Genomic DNA, 21226 nt, shown 5'->3' on the forward strand with positions numbered 1-21226 from the left:
GGGAAAGGGAATAGTTTGAAGATAGGCAGTAGGTATTGGGGAGATAGTGGGTATCTAAGTGGATATAGGGTGACATGGAGGAGCAGAGAGATCAGAGGGGAAACATTATTTTACCTATTCTGCCATTGTTAATTTAATAAATTTGCTTTGCTCCATTGACTCAGCCACAGATTATTTCATTGCCAGGCTCTAAAATTGGGTGGATGGGATAGGGCAACAAAAAAAGGTGGTTGCAAAAGGCTAAACTGGGCAGGCTTCTGGGGGGAACCAGGTAGCCGAAGACCCAAGAACCATGATTTCAGGCTGCTTCAAAATCATCTTCGCCCACTCTGTTACCTTGGCATCTGTGAGGCCAATAGACCATTAGGGGCTCCTGATTGTAGCTGTGGAAAAGACTGATCAATCTTTTTAATAGTATCCCTCATAAGTACTCATTGCCTCTCCCCCTCACCCAGGTTAATACTTGCTGTATGGTTCTGTTGCTCATGATTTCCCTCCCCTGAGTCACTGTTCTTGTCTGTGCCATTAGATATCCAGCTCTGCTCATCCATCAGGCAGCTTCAGACCCCGAGGAAGCTCTACCAGAGTCCTTCACCACACTGCTTCCTGTGCATGATCACTCACTTCTCTCCCTCTGCTCGCTATTCCTCTCTCACTATGCGGTGACCACCTCATGTAACGTGTGTTCCCGGGACTATTCTTCCTTCTGTATAGTGGTGAAGTGTCTCCATCAGTATCCCAAACTCAGGAACTTGGAGCTCAACGAGTCAGCCTGGAGCCCCTTCTTTCGCTTGTGGTAGTCCCAGACAGTCAGGTTTCACACATTCCCACATTCTACAAGTTCCACTCAACAAGTGAGGAGAAGATCAAAAGAAATTTCTTTATGTAGAGAGTGCTGGAGCATGGAACGCTTAGGCACATAGAAATAGGAGTAGGCCATTCAGCTCTCGAGCTTGTTCCACCATTCAATTAGATAATAGCTGATCTGATTCTTAACTCCATTTTCCAGCCTTGGCTGCATATCCTTTAATATCTTTACCTAAATCTAACCGTCTCAGTTTTGAAATTTTCAATTGACCCCCAGCCTCAACAGCTTTTTGGGATAGAGAGTTCCAGATTTCCACTACCCTATGTATGAAGAGTTGAGTGAAGATCCACTCAACACTGAGTTCCACTGCTCCAGCTCCAGCACAGGCACAATACTGGCCTTCCCCCCCCCCCGACCTTTGCTGTAAATTACATGAAATCTGTGCAGGTTCATGATGGTCTAAGTTACATATGATATTTTAAGTTAGCATGTTACCAATATTTAGAAACTAATTATTTCAACCTGTATCTTTTAGAAGATGCCTGATGGGAGACAAGAGTTTTGCTGTGATTGAGGCTTGCATCTTTGTGCCAACGCAGTGTCACACTTGACGAGGCAGAATACGAATGGCCCAGGGAAGACAACAAATTGATATTCAGGTTCTGCATGACCTGCGGCAAAAGTTCCCTGAAGTACCCGAGTGTGTTGTCTCCCACTGTATGCTGCAGGTAGGTGCAGTAAAATCTGAGCTAGCTCATTCCACAGTCCTTAAGTTTTAGCCATTGATCTCTGATGTGGAAACTTATCCATTGATTTTTGCAAATCTAACTTCCCTTGTTCATCATGGCAGTGGTGGCTTTTAAAAAATCCAGGAAGTTATTCATGATCCCTCCTTCAAGCTGACTGTACTTTTCCATGTGTTCCCACATAAGATTGCTTAATCCAGGTTGACACTCCATGGAGGTGCTGAAGGAATTCTGAATTGATGGAGCTGTCGCCCTTCCGTTGAGATATTAAACCGAGGCTTCATTGGTCCAGGTGCACCTTTTAAGAGCTCACAACACCACTTAAAAGAGCATGGCGTTCTCCTGGTGTCTGAACCAAACAATCAGTCTTTTTTCTTTCTTTCCTTCCTTTCTCCCTTTCTTCTCTCTTTCTCTTTCTCTTCTTTCTTTCTTCCTCTCTCTTTCTATTCAATTTCTCTCTTTTTTAATCATGTTATTGTGAAATATGTAAATATTTAATGCTTCTAAGATAAGAAAAACCTTATATTGAGCTGGTATTCAGCAGGCTGAGAGGGAAAATTGATGGCCGAAGTTTTTAAGAAGTATTTTAGGCCTTGGAGAGGGTGCAGAAGATTCCAGGGATGAGGGACTTTAGTTACGTGGATAGACTGGAGGAGCTGGGGCTGTTCTCCTTTGAGCAGAGAAGGTTGAGAGGAGATTTCATTGAGGTATTCAAAATCATGAAAGGTCTAGACAGAGTAGATAGAGAGAAACTGTTCCCATTGGCAGAAGGGGAAGAACCAGAGGGCATAGATTTAAGGTGATTGGCAAAAGAACCAAAGGCGACATGAGGGGAAAACTTTTTTACCCAGCGAGTGGTTATAATCTCGAATGCATTGCTTGAGGGGGCGGTGGAGGCATATTCATTCATGGCTTTCAAAAGGGAATTGGATAAGTACTTGAAGGGAAAAAAATTGCAGGGCTATGGGAATAAGGCGGGGAGTGGGACTAACTGGATTGCTGTTGCAGAGAGCCGGCACGGACTCGATGGGCCGAATGGCCGCCTCCTGTGTTGTAACCATTCTATGATTCTATGATTTTGAGCAATGTAGTTTGTGTTTTCCTTTGCAATTTAAACGTATGCACGTTCTCCATTAATAAATTCAGTCATTTTATAGAGAGGGAATATTAATGTGCGAGATATTCATTTGCTTTCTAATTTTCTGTTGCTGTTTTTTTTTCCAGAACGGTAACAATTTGGATGCTTGCTGTAAGTTTTTGTCTCAAGAGAGCACCAAGTATCTTTATGGAGAAGGGGACCTGAACTTTTTGGATGAGTCCAACATTTCTGGACTTCACAATCACATGTCTGAACTCAATCTGGATGTCCAGTCCCAGAACGTGTATCAGCGCTGGAAGGAAGGAAGTCAGTTGAATGGAAGCAGAACTCTGCCTCATAGCGACAGTGATGGGGCACTCCAGACTGCTTTGACTAGCTATGAGCCTACACAGGAGCTGCAGGTAACGCCAACTCAGTTGGCTGCAGGCTTCAATATGTTTGGAACGATGGACATGAATCGCAGCCATTCTTCGCCCCAGCAACTTGGACTTCTTCAGCCATTGGGCTCCAAGGGAATATCGAGCACAGCCCAACAAATGCCCAGGTTCAACCCAATTACAGTCACTCTGGCACCTAACATTCAGACTGGCCATAACACTCCTACGTCTTTGCACATACGTGGTGTGCCTCCGCCTGTACTTAATAGCCCTCAAGGTAATTCTATCTACATTAGACCTTACGTGACGGCACAAAGCAGTACAAGCCGCCAGATGTCACAGCAGCCTGGTTGGATATCCGGGCAACATACCAGCGCTTCACAGTACAATCAACAGCAGCAGGTCTTCCAGGCTCCACAGTACTCACATCAGCAGCAGGTGGAGCAAATGCCAGGCTTCTGCGCCCCTGTTACTTCGCAGTGTGGTTCAGCATATACCTCATCCCAGCAGTCTGTGCACCCAGGCCAGCAAAGCCACCAGACCTCGCATGTGTACATGCCTATCAGCTCCCCTACGAATTCTCAAGTGCCTCCGTATCAGTCCTCTAATAGTGCACCGCCTTCGATTTACAGTCAGTATAACATTCAGAATATCTCAACAGGGCCACGGAAAAACCAAATTGAGATCAAACTTGAATCGCCACAGAGGAATAATTCAACTATGCTGCGTTCCTCCAGCTCTCGCACAGCCCCTTTACCTTCCATCGGCAGCCAGCCTGTAGGCAGGAGTCAGCCCACGGTCTACATTTCTGCCAGCCCTCCATCCTGCGAGGAGATGGTCGCACGCAACCAGCCGAAGGTCTATATCTCGGCAAACCCGGCAGCGGGCGATGAGCTGGGCCTGAGAAATCAGCCCACTGTGTACATATCGGCAAACCCAGGGTCAGCTTCCTCCTCCCGAAGTGCCGCAGGACAAATCAGCGTGGGTCCACAGCAAGCCGCTTTCATTCAACCTGCCTACATCCGTCATCACCCACCCAAGAGTCGCAGTGCAGGCAATTGCAATGCCGCCACTTCACCTCGCGTGGTAGTCACCCAACCCAATACCAAGTACACTTTTAAGATCACGGTTTCGCCAAACAAGCCACCTGCTATTTCCCCCGGGGTTGCGTCCCCGACATTTGAACCTTCCAATCTCTTGAGCCTCCCCGATCATTATGCGGAGCCCGAACCAGTCCAGCATTTGCAGCTAGCGGCTGATACTGCTTCAATTCGCAACGATCGGATCAGCGAGACGCGAAGAATGAGCGTGGGGTCTGATGATGCCGCCTATACAGAAGGTACAGAGAATTTTGACTGTTTATCTACCCCAAACTGTAACAGTTGTATCTGTTGCAGCCTGTGTGCGTCCCAGATGGATTTCTTAAAGGTAGATAAAAACTGAAAATGCAATAGATTGAGTGCTGATGCCATTACAGATCTTGCATGGGCAGTGGATTCGTGCAAGGCACTTAAATGAACAGAAAATTGTTTTGTTCCTGTAGCATCTGCTTTAAAGGAGCAATATGTGTGGCCAACGGCCTTTTTAGTTGAAGAAATCAATTGAATACTTCCCCGTGGCTTTATGTCGTTGCATTTTTTGTAATAGGCCACTTTGGCTACACTTAGGCTACACTGACTGCATGATGGGACAGCAAAGTTACTTGGAGTCCCAACTATTAAGTATGAATAAAATGAACTTCAAAGATTGTTCAAGTTTGGTCTAGAAATTAAATTGCCAGAGTGTTAGGAGTTTTATTTTTGGCACAGTAGTGCAGCCCTATATAATGTAGCGCATCCACTGTAGCCTTGCTCTTACCTAGATTATAGGACTACTGCTGTACTCCCTGCTCTCACATTGCAGCACAACTACTGTGCTACCTGCTCTCTGAGTATTGCAGCACTGGAACTGTACCTCTGCTCTCACAGTATTATATCACTATTACCGTAATCCCCGCTGTCACAATATTATATCACTATTACCATAATCCCCACTCTCAGTATTATATCACTATTACCGTATTCCCCACTCTCAGTATTATATCACTATTACCGTAATCCCCACTCTCACATAGTATTATATCACTACTACTGTAATCCCTGTGTTCTCATAGTATTGTAGCACTAGAACCGAACCTCTGCTCCAACAGTATTATGTTACTATTACTGTAATCCCCATTCTCATTGTATTATATGACTACTGTAATCCCCACTCACATAGTATTATTACCACTACTGTAATCCCTGTGTTCTCAAAGTATTATATCACTATTACTGTACTCCCTGCTCTCAGTATTGCAGCACTAGAACCGTACCTCTGCTCTCAGTATTACTGTAATCCCCACTCTTAGTATTATACCACTACTACTGTAATCCTTGCTCATAGTATTATTACTACTACCATAATCCCTGTTCTCACATAGTATTAGATCACTATTGCTGTAATCGCCGTTCTCTAATAGTATTATATCACTACTACCGTAATCCCTGTGTTCTCATAGTATTATCACTATTACTATACTCCCTGCTCTGAGTATTGCAGCACTAGAACCGTACCTCTGCTCTCTCAGTATTATATCACTATTACTGTAATCCCCACTCACAGTATTATCACTACTATCGTAATCCCTGTGTTCTCATAGTATTGTATCACTATTACTGTAATCTCTGCTCTCAGTATTATCATTACTACTGTAATCCCCACTCACATAGTATATCGCTATTACTGTAATGCTCACTCACAGTCTTATATCATTACTGCTGTAATCCCCACTCACGTAGTATTATTACTACTACCGTGATCCCTGTTCTCACAGTATTATATTACTTCTACTGTAATCCCTGTTCTCACATAGAATTATATCACAATTGTTGTAATCGCCGCTGTCACATGGTATTATATCACTATTGCTGTAATCCCCGCTCTCAGTATTATATCACTACTACTGTAATCCCTGTGTTCTAGTATTATATGACTATCACTGTACTCCCTGCTTTCAGTATTGCAGCACTAGAACTGTACCTCTGCTCTCACAGTATTATATCACTATTACTGCAATCCCCACTCATTGTATTTTATCATTATTACTGTAATCCCCACTCATAGTATTATATCACTTTTACCACAATCCCTGTGTTCTCATAGTATTAAATCACTACTGTACTCCCTGCTGTCAAGTACTATATTACTACTGTAATCACTGCTCACAGTATTATATCATTACATCTATACTTAGTTCTCACCTAGTATTATGTCACTACAACTGTACTCTCCAGCCTCACATAGTATTACAGTACTACTATACCCCCTGCTCTCATAGTATTGAACTATTGTACACTCTAGTCTCACATAGTATTACAGTACCACTGTACACCCTGCTCTCATAGTATTGCAGCACCAGTACTACTCTCTGATCTCACATAGTATTAAAGCATTACTGCTGTATTCCCTGCTCTCACATAGTATTACAGTCCTATAAATATACTGTGTCACATAGTGTTACAATACTCTGTACTTTCTGCTCTCATGTAGTATTGCAGCACTAATACTATACTTCCTGCTCTTAACAAGAGCTTGCGTTTATATAATGTCTTTAACATAGAAAAACATCTCAAGACGCTTCACGGAGCCATAAAGAAGAAATGGATTCCGATCCAATGAAGGAGATATTAGGGGGGAGACCAAAAGCTTGGTGATAGGGGTGAATTTAAAGGAGGATAGGTGGAGGGGCTCGGAGGGAGTTCCAGAGTGTGAGGCCGAGGTGGCTGAAAGCACGACCATCAACGGATGATACACGAGGTCAGATTTGAAGGAATGGAGAGTCCAGGAGCATGTTGTAGGGCTGAAAGAGGGTAATATTACAGTCACATAGTATTACAGTCCTATAACTGAACTCTCGCATTGTATTACAGTACCACGTACGTACTTCCTGTATGCTCCTTGCTCTTGAGTAGTATTTCAACACTAGTATGCTGCTCCCTTGCTCTCACATTGTATTGCAACACTATAGCTGTGCCCCTGGTTCTTATATACTACTGCAGCACTACCACTGTACTCCCTGCCCTCGAGTAGTATTTTAGCACTAGTACGCTGCTCCCTTGCTCTCACATTGTACTGCAGCACTATAACTGAATCTCCAGCTCTCATTGATTCTTGCAGCAGTATCAGTGTACTCCCTGCTCTCAAATAATATTCAGCGAGGTGGGGGAGGGGGGGATTTAAACTAATATGGCACAGGAATGGGTAAAGGCAAGGTTCGAGACCAGAGAGGGAGAGCAGTATTAACAAATCAGTTGGAATAGAAGCAGGAAGCTTAGCTGAAATAAACAGTGGGAAGAAAGTGGCTTCAAGGTGGTGAGAAATAAAAAAAAACATAGTTAGAGAATGGGCATGGAATATTAAAAAAAAAAGTTAACTGAGAAAATCAGGAAAAAGAATACGGGTCAGCATTCCACAAAATTGGAGTTAGAATTGATTGGTATGCATGTGAGGATTTAAATCAAAGTTGGAGAGTTAGAAGCATTACTAAATATGTAGGGCTGCGATATAGTAGCAATAACGGAAATGTGGCTTAGAGTTGGATAGCACACAAAAATAAGGTTTTAAGGTTAATGTAAGGAGTTTAAAATACTAGATGAGGGTAATACAAAAAGTAACTGGGACCTGTCCCATTTGAATTAATTGATGTGTATAGTTCAGTAGCGCATGGGTTTACCGCAATTATAAACGTTTACCTGACCTACAAAATATAATTTCAACACTTAGAATAAAATACCAAATAAAAAGGATTTTTATTATCAGTTTGTCCTTAATCACCTTTATTTTTTTATCTCAAAATAACTATTAGTTTATTTCAAATTAACAAGTATTGGGTGTACAATGAAGTCAACCTTCTAATGGTTGAGTAATTAAAAACCAAGAACGGTGTGTCCGAATCAAAAGGGGGTATTTTGGGGACTTTAGTGTCAGGTTCTTTATGATGCACTGAATTATGTTGTGCCTACTTCCCAGTGATCTATCTGTATGTTGATTTTCTGATGTGCGTTGCAGCTTTATTAGTGCATCAGAAAGCCAGAATGGATCGATTGCATCGAGAACTTGAGCTGGAGAAGAAAAAGCTAGACAAACTGAAAAGTGAAGTTAATGAGATGGAGAGTGACCTCACCCAACGACGCATGAAACGATCAAATTCAGCTTCCCAGATCCCATCGGTACAATTCACAACTCAACAACGTTTAACAAATTTACTTTTTATTTTCCTTCCTCTTAAGCTAATGTGAATGGCTAAGACTTTATTTATATATTCTACGCAGCAATTAAAAAACAGCTTTTGGATCATTTTGTTTTGAGTTCATGCAGTAAAGCATCACTTTTTCAATTTAACTGTAGTATTCGGTGCTGAAAATTCATAACCATTCTATAAAGAGCAGCATACCATAACCTGTGTGCTGAGCACTAACTTGTCACATCAGGAATTTTAATTAAAGTTGATAAGGGCCTTCCCTCATCAATCACTGCGTTCCCTTTGTAAATGCGCACACTCAACCATTGATATGCAGTTGACTAATGACAATTTAAAGTTGTTTCTTGCACTAAAAAACGTGAACTATCCAGTGATTTGAATTAAGTACTGTAAATGATATAGGAAAGTAGAAATAATAATTTGACAGCTGTGATTTATTATCTGTTTGAAATTGCTGAGAGTGACGACAGTATACACCTTGGTCTTTCAGTTAGAGGAAATGCAGCAGCTACGAAGTAGCAACCGACAGCTGCAGATCGACATAGACTGCATAACAAAAGAGATTGACCTGTTTCAAGCAAAAGGTATGTTTGATTTCAAATAAATTGACACCATCAACAATTATTATAAATGGTATTTTTACAAAGTATCCGCTGACAATTTTCTGACCGTAACAATATGCAATGCAATTTGTTTGACTATTGACTGTGAAAAAAATTTAATGAATTCTACTGTAACGTGCAAGAATCATCAATAAACTCAAAACAACTCAATAATATTAAAGATGCTTTAATGTAATGGAGACCCTGAGCACACTGATGTAATGGAGACCCTGAATGATTTCATGTAATGGAGACCTTGAGACATTTTTGTAACTGAGATCCTGAGCATAGTCATGTAATGAAGAGCCTGAGAACAGTAAAGAAGTGGAGACCCTGCTCTCTCACCGCCTCCCCAGGCGGCACGGGCTCGCCCTGCGCGTCCCCAGGCGGTGCGGACTCTCTCTTTCCTTAATGGATGAAGAGGATGGGCTATGCTAGGGGCTGGAGCTCGAGGACATCATTTTCCCGGGTTGGAGGGAGGGCCTTTGTAGGACTGGACAAGGTTACAAAGATGGGAACAGGAGAGGCAATAGTGGGATTTAAACACAAGTATGAGAATTTTAAACTTGAGGCTCTTGAGACTGGTTAGGTCAGCCTGGACAGGGGTGATGGGTGAGCAGGACTTGGTATGGGATAGGATACAGGCTGTAGTTTTAAATGAGCTGAAGTTTCTGGATAGTGGAGGATGGGTGACCGGTCAGGAGAATGTTGGAAGAGTCACGTGTGGAGGCGACAAAGGCATGAATGAGGGTTTCAGCAGCAGTTGGGCTGAGACAGCGGCGTAGGTGGGCAATGCTATGGAAGTGAAGGTAGGCGGACTTTGTGATGGAGAGTATATGGAGTTGGAAGCTCAGCTTGAGGTCAAATAGGATGCTGGATTGCAAATGGTCTGGTTCCAGCCTGATACAATGGTTGGGGAGGGGTACGGAGTCGATAGCGAGGCTACGGAGTTTATGATTGGTTGAAGATGGTGGCTTTGGTCTTTCCAATTTCTAGCGGGAGGATATTGCAGCTCATCCAAGACCAGATATCGACCAAGCAGTCTGACAGCACAGAGGCAGTGGAGCGGTCGAGAGAGGTGATGGAGTGGTAGAGCTGGGTATCATCGGTGGAACCTGACCCCATGTCTGTGGATGATGTTACTAAGGGGCAGCATGTGAATGAGGAAGAGGAAGGGGCCCAAGGTTGAGTCTTTCACAGTCTGCAAGTATAACGGTGCAAGGATGGGAAGAGAAGCTTTTAATAAAGATGCACAGGCTGTGATTGGATAAGTCATACTGGAACCAAGTGAGGAACGTCCCACCGAACTGGACAGTAGAGGACGATCGTGTGGTCAACCATGTTGAAAACTGCAGAGAGGTCAAGAAGGATACAGTCATAAAGAAATGTCATTTGTGACTTTGGTTAGGGCAGTTTTGGTGCTTTGGGAGGGATAGAAACCTGATCAGAAGAATTCAAACAAGGAGTTGTGGGAGACGTGGGCATGGATCTGGGAGGGGACTACACGTTCAATGACCTTGGAGTGGAAAGAGAGGTTAGAGATGGAGTGGTAGTTGGTGAGGACAGAGGGGTCGATGGTGAATTTTTTGAGAGCGGGGGATGATGACAGTCGTTTTGAAAATGTGGGAGATGTTGTCGGAGAAGAGGGAACCATTTACAATATCAGCTCACATGGGTGCCAGGAAGGGAAGTTGGGTGAGCAGGAGTTTAGTGGGAAGTACTGTCTTACCTCTCCCCGCAGTGCTCACTCTCTCCCTTTCTCACTAGTTGGACCACCTTCCAGATTATGTGCAAGGAAGTTTAAATGTAAAAATAATATTTACGACGTACTGCTTATTGAAATGTTGAATATGTATCTGCAAGATGGAGCATCTAGCAAACATTGTGATACATCACCAACCTATGATCTCTTCTCTTTGCAGGACCACACTTTAACCCCAGTGCTATCCACAATTTTTATGACAATATGGGATTTCGAGGTCCTGTGCCACCCAAACCAAAAGGTAAGGTATAGATTTTATGACAATTACTCTAACAGAACATCAAATGGAGCTTGTATTATGAAGGGTCTCTGACTTATAATTTAGGTGTGACATATAGTAGGTATCACTATTTTGTAACATTCACCGGATGGTGGTGAGTTTCTTAGACAAATAAACGTTATCCACTTTGGTCAAATTAGTCAAAGTATCGGGCTAGTAACATCAGTAATTTTGAGAGAGCTGGACAGATTTGTTGAGAAAATCAATTAAGGGATGCAGGTGTATTCTATTGATGGCACCTTATTGCCATCAAGGTGCCTAACAACAACCCTTTACATAGATAGAATGGAAGCCATTCTGATTTATATATCAGTAGACAGGTGATGTCAGGCCACTGGACTGCAGGATACCCTCAGCAGCCACCATCTCTCACTCCACGATGCCAGCACTAATTTAAGGAACAGGCAAACTGACTGGATGGATGGCTACTGGGGAATTGTAGCTATCCCCTGGAGCCCTGGCTATTAACACCAGTCAGGAACCCCCTCCCCCCGCAGAGGGAAAGTACGATGAGCTGGCATGCCCCAGCTGCTGACTGTCCCTTTTTGGATAACCAGGGACTTGTATAGCGACAGATTCTGAAGACTAAAGAACGTGAAGCCTGCCATTAAGGTCCCCTCAAGCCTCTTGTACAAGTACACTGATAACTTCCAGCTCTACCTCTCCACCATTTTTCTCAACCCCCATTGCCTCTGTGCTATATTAGATTGCTTGTCCAACATCCAGTCTTGGATGAGCCATAATTTCCTTCTAAGTATTGGGAAGACTGAAGCCGTCAGCTTTGACCCACGACACAAACTTTGGCACTGATTCCATCCTCCTTCCTGGCCACTGTCTCAGTCTGAACCAGACTGTTCCCATCCTCAGCGTCCAGTTCAACCCCAAGGTGAGTTTCCAACCCCACATCCTCTCCATGACAAAGATCGCCTATTTCTACCTCCATAACATTGCCTGCTTCTGCTCCTGCTGAAACCCTCATTCATGCCTTTGTCATCTCCAGGTGCAATTACTCCAATACTCTCCTGGTTAGCCTCCCAACCTCGACCCTTAATAAACGTCAGCTGATACAAAATTCTGCTACCCGTATCCTCTCCCTTACCAATTTCTTCTCGCCCATCGCCCTTGTTCTTATTGACCTACGCTGGCTCCCAGTCCCCCAATGCCCCAATTCAAAATTGTTATCCTTGTGTTTAGATCCCTTCAAGACTTTGTCTCTCTCTCTGTTCCTGTAACCTCCTATAGCCCTACAAGTTCCACCATCCACCCTCTTTCCCCCCCCCCCCCCCAACAAACTCTCCACCCCTCTTACTAAAGCTTCTTGTGCTTGCCTCCCTCACTTTGCCCCACAATTGGCACCAATGCTTTCTGGTGCCTTTGCCTCATGCTCTGGAATTTCTTCCCTAAACCTTTGTAACTGTCTCTCCTCCTTTAAGACTGTCTTCAGATTCTCCCTTTGACCAAGCTTTTTGTCACCCCTCTTATCCATTCTGTCATGTTTGGAAATTTTAAAATTATTTTTCCACAGGAAGGATTTGAAAAATTTTTGCGTGTTGAATTTTAAAATAAAGTGCATTCATGCAGGTTCAAAAAGAAAGGCAGGACACCCACCACTGAAAGCAGTGAAACAGAAACACAAGCTATGTGAGGAAGTGATGATTAGAAGTTGCATGGGATGGAGAGGGGTGGACAAGATAAAATAGTTTTGAGTTCTTAACAATTTCTCTTGAATTGATCTACCATTAAATTCAAGTTGGGGGGAAACATTATTTCAACACCCTTTAACATTTTGTTTCTAACAGAGCAGAAACCTGCAGTTAAACCATCAAAACCAGTACTAGATCCAGAGGAGGATGAAGGGGCTCAATGGAACTGTAGCACCTGTACCTTCCTGAACCATCCAGCCCTGATTCGCTGTGAACAGTGCGAGATGCCCAAGCATTTCTGAGCCATAATGCTTCCAGTGAAAGGATGAATGCCCCAACAAATCCTGGGATAAAGGAATTGTTTACAAAGACTGCAGTGACTCAGCAAATACAATGCTGGAAAGAATTTTAGTCTGGACCAGGTCTGGTCTTTAATGAAGATTATTATTTCAACACAGTGGTTTTTGGGATTGCACACACAGATTCAGGATTCTGCAGTCGGTTGCTGGGGCCTGAGCTGAAGCCAGATTTGCCAGGTACCAGATGTGTCGTTAACCAGTCGAGACAGAAGGTTTCATGAAGCCACATCTATATGAACCGCTGTGGGTCTTATTGCCTCTCCTGTCCTCTTCTCCCACTTTCCTCCCCAAGATACATTTTAAGGAGAAAAAAATACTAATTCTCAGGACTCTGCAGATGGGAATGAAAAAAGAATTCGACAAAAAATTAAAAGCAAATAAACTGAAGGAACAGCAAAGGACATTGGGAACGCCAGCCCTAGAGAAGCACCTGCGGATTCGGTGGGACAGAATATGTGCATCACTAGCAAACCTCACTTCTCTGATCATCTTTCTGCTCTGCAACTTTTATAAGATTCAGCGTGGGACAAAAAAATAAAACGACCATGTTACACACGCAGAATACTCCGAAGTTTCCTACAATGCATACAATCTACTTTTCAAGCTTCCTGAACTAACCCCTACAAATCAGGGAGGTTCCAGGTTGACTCCTTCCTGTGTGCTGAGTCAGCTCAGGTCAGCAGGGATGCTTTGGTACAAGAGATGGCGAGGAAAACATCAGCAAACATTGCTGCTCCTGATCCCTATCAGCAAAGATTGCTGCTCCTAATTCCTATCTGTTGACCCTGCTGCTGGAAAGAGATAACGTGTATTCATCTGATGAGGGCAGGTTTGGGTTTGGCCATGATGCGCCCCCCCCCCCCCCCATGACTGAATGACCTACTGGCAATCACCATCTAAATTCACACATGACGAATGATAATTGGGTGGAGTGGCACCGGAGAAACCATACGTGCCGTTACCGTACCATAGGGGAGGAGGGGAGAAACTTGGGGAGGGAAATTCCATCTCTTTTCCTCTGCTCCTCAGTTTCCTGTATTACCTTTATGTATCATGCTTTAGACTTTGGTAACTAACTTCATTGAGCGTTTTTTAGTAAAATCATCGTCTCAATCGACTTGATACCTATGAGAAGTGAAGCCTTAAATTAACTTAAAAAAAAACAAAGCTATGTATAAAGCAGCTTTCGGTGGCCTTTCTGTACAGCATTTCTATAAATTATGCTCTTGAGACCTGCAAATGCAGTTTATAAGACAGCAGTGTGACGGACAAGTGTGAAAATAACAATTTATCCATTTGAGATAGGGATTTTATTTTTAAAAATGATATGCAGTACTTGATCACAGCTTCCCTGGCACTGTGCTTGATTGCAGCTTTCAAAGTGTCGAAGGAGAATTTGAGATCAACAGCTGAGGTCTTTAACAGACCAGAAACACTCAGTCACTATGCCGCAAGTTCTGTACAGTCTATGCGTAATTCGAAGTTGCCAAATTCAAATTACCTGCTCATTCAAATTTCTTAAGCACTAAATTACTACTTTTCTGTTATTTATGTTGCTCAATTGATCTTACTGGATAATTCAAAATTTTTAGTGCAAATAAAAAGGACTTTGAATTATGAGGAGTAGAGTGTATATAAAAACAGTTATATTACCACACAGCGGTCCTGAGCTTCATCTGCAGGTTTAAAGGAAAATTGACTGGTTTTACGTTTTATTAATAAAACATAATGGGATATCTTAATTTGATGGTTTTCCACTTTAATTAGATACATTGTCTTTCCAACACAAAAGCTATTTATTAAAAATTTACTTAATACCTCTAGGATAGTGTAGGGTACATGTGGGAGAGATTCACAATTTGTGTTCATTTTCAAGTATCTGAGGTGCTGTAACATTGGAGTGAGATCCCTGTATTTCAAAGTTCTAGGATCTTAAGTAGTATGCATGGCGGAGAGATCCTCATAATGACTCTGCTCTAGTATCTGAGGTACACTAGATGGTGGAGAGATCCCCCTTCGTCTTGATGCTCTAGTATGTGCAGTACAGTACGTGGTGGGGAGAAGCTCCTGTATCTCAATACTCTAGGATCTCAAGTAGTATGCATGGCAGAGAGATCTCCCTGTGTCTCTACTCTAGTATCTGAGGTTCAGTACATGGCTGTATTTCTTAGTGCTCTGGTATCTGAAGTACTCTAGGTAGAGAACTGCCCCCCACCCCCCCCCCTAATGTCTCGATACTCTAGTATCTGATGTATTCTAGATGGTGGAGAGATCCCCCAGTTCTCGATGAGCTAGTATCTGAGGTACTGTAGATGGCAGAGAGATCCCCCAATGTCTCGATCGCTAGTATCTGAGGTACTGTAGGGAGAGATTCCAGTATGTCTTGATGCTCTAGTCTCTTGAGGTAGTCTAGAGAGATCTCCCCCCCCCCCCCCCCCCACAAAGTCTTGATGCTCTAGTATTTGAAGTCCTGTACGTGGGAAAGAGATTGCCATATGTCTCTTCCCCCATGTATGATACATCAGATAGAGCAGCGACACGGAAATCTGACCCACATATACAGTACGATAGATGTTAGAGCATTGATATATGGGAATCTTGTGTGTTCTCTATAGTACACCAGATATTAGAGCTTTGATTTCCACATGTACATGTGGAAGAGATTCCCATAAATATTAATCAGCTACTAGAGTATCAAACAGCAGCAGCTATTACCATGGATTATTTGTTGTTGGTTACAAACGAAAGCAAAGAGATTGTTTATAGAAAATGGATTTTTTTTTAATCAATCACGTCTTTTGGTTGTATTTCTCCAGTTAAAATCTCTCCTGATCCATTTTTAGATGCTTAAGGAATTTTTATATAAAAATTAGAAGCTGCATAAATCATGAATTTTTGAGCCTTTTTGAGGTAATTTTTATTTTTTAAGCAAATTTATGTTTATTAAAAACCAAGTCTGCAAACTTTAATAGTTGCTCCTGACACAAGTCAGGGGTACATATCAGGAAATTGAACACCATCAGCCTGTGATTTTCTCTACACTAATTTCAAGAAGCAATTTACATTTATATACTTTTAAGGCAGGAATATAAAGATAACAATTGACTGAAGATAGGGAAAGTTGGTGAGGGTACCTGAAGGTGCACAATGGGGGCAGAGGAGGTATCTGACAGGAGATTCCAGGGCCCACCTCAGTGTTGCTAGAACATCCCTCCAGTGTTCTTGGGGCTCTCCCCAAGTAGTGGTATCCCAGTGGTAGCACTCGTCTGAGTCAGAAAGTTGTGGGATCTAGCCCCACTCCAGAGACTTGAGCATGTAATTCAGGCTGACACTCGCAGTGCAGTACTGAGAGAATATCTTTCGAATGAGACGTTAAACCGAGGCCCCGTCTGCCCCCTCGGGGATGTAAAAGATCCCTCGGCACTATTTCGAAGAAGAGCAGGGGAGTTCTCCCGATGCCCTGGTCAATATTTGTCCCTCAACCAACACCACCAAAAAAACAGATGATCTGATCATTATCTCATTGCTGTTTGTGGGACCTTGCTGTGCGCAAACAGACTGCCACATTTTGCTGCAACAGTAACTACACTTGAAAAAGTACTTCATTGGCTGTAAAGCGCTTTGGGACATCTGGAGGTCGTGAAAGGTGCTGTATTAATGCAAGTTCCTTCATTAACTAGCAGCAGCAGAGCCCTTGGGTAAGTCACTGTTACTTCAATGCTGGGATTTGCTTTGAAGTTACCCCAGTCTCTCTATTTCAGGCTTACATGGTACACGATGAAAGTGGCATTTTGTGGCACCTAATTCTGCAGTTGCAGACAAATCTTCTTTTGAAAAATTGTGGATAATTTAATGCTAGTTATTACTCAGTGCTCAGTATGTTTTACCCCGTGTTTCCTCCAGGTGGCAGTGTACGCTTGACATAGGCTGCTTCCTGATCTCTTTCTTTCAATGGCTGCAATGAGAGAGGTCATTGACTTGAGTCTCAGTTGGAGCCTCTTGTGATTGAGATGCCCCTTTGCCTCCATGTGCTCGGTTATTCATTTTTGGGCTGTGGGCATTGCTGGCAAGGCCGGCATTTTTTGCTGATCTCTAGTTGCTCTTGAGAAGGTGACGGTGAGCCTCAACTGCAGTCTGTATGGAGAAGGTGCTCCCACAGTGCTGTTAAGTACATTTTGACCCTGTGACGATGAAGGAACAGCAATATATATCCAAGTTGGGATGGTGTGTGACTTGGAGGGGAACTTGGAGGTGATGGTGTTCCCCTGCACCTGCTGCCCTTGTCCTTCTAGGTGGTGAAGGTCGCTTTTCCTGCAGATAGTACACACTGCAGCCACAATATGCTAGTGATGGATGGGATGGATGTTTAGGATAGTGGGAGAAGTGCAGTGACTACATGATTGCTCCATGTCTTCTGCCATTTGGGGAAGGGAGGACTACATCTGGCATCGCTCTTAAAAGACTCATCTTTTAGGCAATGCCAGTCAGCTCATATAAAACTCTGTTATCCGTATCCTAACTTGCAACAAGTCCGGTTCACCCATCCCTCCTGTGCTTGCTGATCTGCATTGGCTCCTGATCTACCAATGCCTGCAATTTAAAATTCTCATCCTTGTATTTAAATCCCTTCATGGCTTCGCCCCTCCCTATCACTAACCTCCTCCAGCCTGACAACTATCCAAGAACTCTGTGTTTCTCCAATTCTGGCCTCTTGTGCATCCCCCAATTCCTTTGCCCCAGCATTGGTGGCTGTGCCTTCAACCGTCCAGGCCAGTATTCCATTAAAACCCAGTATCCCATCAACTTTTTTTAAATGGCTTTATCCACTTGAGGTGCTGCTTTCCCAAAGAGGAAAATCAGCAATGTCGACCCAACCCCCATGCAGGATAAACATTCAACTCCTCAACCCCCTTGTCCCATCTCTGAACCAATATTTCCTACTCAATGAGCGGGATATTTGCCCACCAATAACGACCCCATTGAACAGGATCACTGTCTCAACTCCCCCAATAGAAAATGATTTCGATCATCTTCATTAACAGGAGTTCACCCCCTGATTCCCCCCAACAAAGTAGGATTACAACACTCAATCCCCCCACCTGCCAATTTTGCATCCCTACTGAGTGCTGTTATAGCCCTTAACTCCCCCACACCCACAGAGCAGGACTTCAGCCCCCATCCCTCCCCCTTTGAGCAAGATTTTGGTAGTCCAAACTCCCCCTCCCATCCGGAGGGGGAATTTGGACTACCTTTATTCCCTTGCTGGCTGTTAATCCTTTTCCCCAAGCCTCATGGCTGCAGTTCATTCCAACTTGCTACTTCTACTCTTCTTCAATTCCCCTTTTGCAGTAACCTCCAACTGCATTTCTCAGCAGCAGTAACCCCCATGGTTATATTTCCCCTCCCCCATGGCTACCTGTCTCATTCCTTAATCCTCTACTGATCTGAATTCCACTTCCTTAGCACTGTTCCCTGCCCTATCCCTACCCCTCCCACTGTCTTCTCCATCTGCTCTCCTTCCCCTTTCACCTCCTGCATCCTTCTCTTCGCTTTCCTCCACATTAGTTCTATCATCTCTAATCTTGCTTGACCTGAAACATTCAAGCTAGGCTTGATAACTTATATGATGTGGAGATGCCGGTGATGGACTGGGGTTGACAATTGTAAACGTTACCTCACCAGCGAACAAATGTTATCTGTTTTTAATATAACGGGTCAATTGCTGTCGATATGTTTCTGCCTCTCTCGCTCTGTTTTTTTAATTGGCATCTCCACATCATCTGCTTTTTTAGTTCTGGCCATTTGTATATTCGGTGGCCTTGTAGGTAACACCTATCTGTCTGAACACTTTGGTTACCTTGGCAACGGGCAGTTGAAAAGACTATCTGTAATCACCAGGCATTGTTCTGTGATTTATAAATGCGATAGGTTCGAGGATTTCATTTCCACATTCACCTGAGGAAGGAGGAAGCCTCCGAAAGCTTGTGGATTTTAAAATAAAATTGTTGGACTATAACTTGGTGTTGTAAAATTGTTTACAATTGATAACTTACAGGTGGGGCTGTGAGAGGTAATGGCAACGATGGTAAACACCTGCCAGTAGGAGCTCTGCACTGGCCGCCGGGGGAGGAGGGGGGCGCTGCAGCCACTGGGTCCGCTCGAATACCCGTGCACTGTCCGATCGTGGCCGCCGGTGGGCGCTGCAGCCGATTGCCCGCTCCAATAGCGGAGCACCGCGCACTGGCCGCCAGGGGGCGCTGCATCCGCCGGATAGCCGTGCACCGTCCGGCCCTGGCCACCGGGGGGCGCTGCAGCAGGCCGGCCTGGACCGTCCGGCGGCCGCGGGTTGAGAAAAGCCCCTCGGATCTCGGGATATTTCCTCGACAGCCTTCGGACTGAAGATACGCTCTTCACTCCCCCCCCCCCCCCCCCCACCTGCGGCAGGATCCTCATCCCCGGACTCACTGCTCAACTCACAGCGGCTTTCCGTTCACTCAGGGACTCCGAGTCTTCCGGACCTTTCAGTGCCGGACCCCACCCCCTTGTTCCCCCTTATCCCCACCTCCCATCCCTAATCCCCTCTCCCCCCCCCCCCCACCCCCCGCCCTCCCCTCTAGTCCCCATCCCCCAATCCCCTCCCTCCTCACCCATCCCCACCTTCCTCGTCCCCATCCCCTCCCTCTTCGCCCCCTACTCCCCTCGTCGTCCCCTCACCCCCTCGTCCCCTCACCCCCAATCCCCTTCCACCTTGCTCGTCCCTCCATCCCCACCTTCCTCGTCCCCATCCCCTCCCTCTTCGCCCCCTACTCCCCTCGTCGTCCCCTCGTCCCCTCACCCCCAATCCCCTTCCACCTTGCTCGTCCCTCCATCCCCACCTTCCTCGTCCCCATCCCCTCCCTCTTCGCCCCCTACTCCCCTCGTCCCCTCACCCCCTCGTCCCCTCACCCCCAATCCCCTTCCACCTTGCTCGTCCCTCCATCCCCACCTTGCTCGTCCCCATCCCCTCCCTCTTCGCCCCCTACTCCCCTCCTCGTCCCCTCACCCCCAATCCCCTTCCACCTTGCTCGTCCCTCCATCCCCACCTTCCTTGCCCCCATCCCCTCCCTCCTCGCCCCACCCCCCCCCCCCCCCCGTCCATCCCAACCCTCTCGCCCCCTCCATCCCCATCCCCCGCCATCCCCATCCCCCTCGTTCCTCAGCACTCCCTCAGTACTGCACTGGATTGTCAGCCTAGATTACAGGCTCAAGTTTCTGGGAGTCTGAACAAAAGTGTCAGCTCTGCAATCCGGTGGTCACGGAGCACAAATCTTGGGGAAATAACAGACGCATGGCTGCCATTGTGCACCTGCTGAGATCAACAGGCTGCGCACTGCAATCTGCAAGGGCTGCACCCCCTGTAACATTGCACACACTGGACTGCAGAATGAACAACCTGAACTGCCTAAATAATTTAAAACTGTTTACACCACATCAACAGTCTAACAAACTGAAGGATTTACATAATCTGCACTCCAGGAGGCTCTGTAAAGCACACAAAGTCCCAAATGCAGGTAGTGCAAGCGATGTGTCGGAGTATAATCCAACAAGTTCTACCCGACTTTCAGTGTTTTATACAGGTTCTTGTTTTAATTCAGATTCTGGTGCTTGTGCAACATTGAAGCCACTGGATCCTGACACTATAATCTGAACCTGTTCCTCGGTTCCTGTAGACCAAGTCTCTCCCACACCCACATGAAGGTAAAACCACTCAGTTTGTGTTAGGCTGGTGCTCAGGAAGACCATTGTGTCTTCAAACTCCTCCCCCCCCCCCCCCCCCCCCCGGTTGCCGTGACAATCTTACCTCACGACATCAGCAAATACATGCCTGTCTCATGATGATGTCACGTGCAATTGCTCATGTCAGGATTGCTCACCTGCATTGGCCAATTTGTCATGAGCATAGGACCAGGAGGAGGCCATTCAGCCTCTCGAGCCCATTCCACCATTCTATTAGATCTTGGCTGATCTGTAACTCCAACTCCATTTACCAGCCTTTGCTCTATATCCCTTAATACCCTTACCCAACAAAAATCTATTGATCTCAGTCTTCAAAGCTCTAATATTTCCCCAACATCCACAGCCTTTTGGGGGAAGAGAGGTCCACATTTCCACTGCCCTTTGTGTGAAGAAGTGCCTCCTGATTTCACTCCTAAACAGCCTGGCTCTAATTTTAAGATTATGCCCCCTTGTTCTGGACTCCCCCACCAGAGGAAATAGTTTTTCTGTATCT

At 44.9% G+C, this 21226-nt stretch overlaps 1 protein-coding gene across 7 annotated transcripts in view; it reads left to right on the forward strand.

Annotated features, from left to right (window-relative positions):
* Positions 1 to 14699, forward strand: part of tab2 (TGF-beta activated kinase 1 (MAP3K7) binding protein 2) — a 28020-nt gene extending 13321 nt beyond the window's left edge. For 6 of the 7 annotated variants that reach the window (XM_067989343.1, XM_067989344.1, XM_067989345.1 and 3 more), the window contains 6 exons: positions 1344 to 1536; positions 2779 to 4369; positions 8119 to 8279; positions 8802 to 8895; positions 10836 to 10916; positions 12755 to 14699. In XM_067989343.1, the coding sequence (XP_067845444.1) occupies positions 1435 to 1536; positions 2779 to 4369; positions 8119 to 8279; positions 8802 to 8895; positions 10836 to 10916; positions 12755 to 12900 (2175 nt within the window). In that variant the 5' untranslated portion in view covers positions 1344 to 1434 and the 3' untranslated portion in view covers positions 12901 to 14699. The remainder of the gene's footprint in view (positions 1 to 1343; positions 1537 to 2778; positions 4370 to 8118; positions 8280 to 8801; positions 8896 to 10835; positions 10917 to 12754) is intronic. The other variant, XM_067989346.1, reaches the window with a different exon arrangement.
* Positions 14700 to 21226: the final 6527 nt, after the last annotated feature.

This window comes from Heptranchias perlo, chromosome 8 (assembly GCF_035084215.1).
Source record: "Heptranchias perlo isolate sHepPer1 chromosome 8, sHepPer1.hap1, whole genome shotgun sequence".
Classification (NCBI taxonomy): domain Eukaryota; kingdom Metazoa; phylum Chordata; class Chondrichthyes; order Hexanchiformes; family Hexanchidae; genus Heptranchias; species Heptranchias perlo.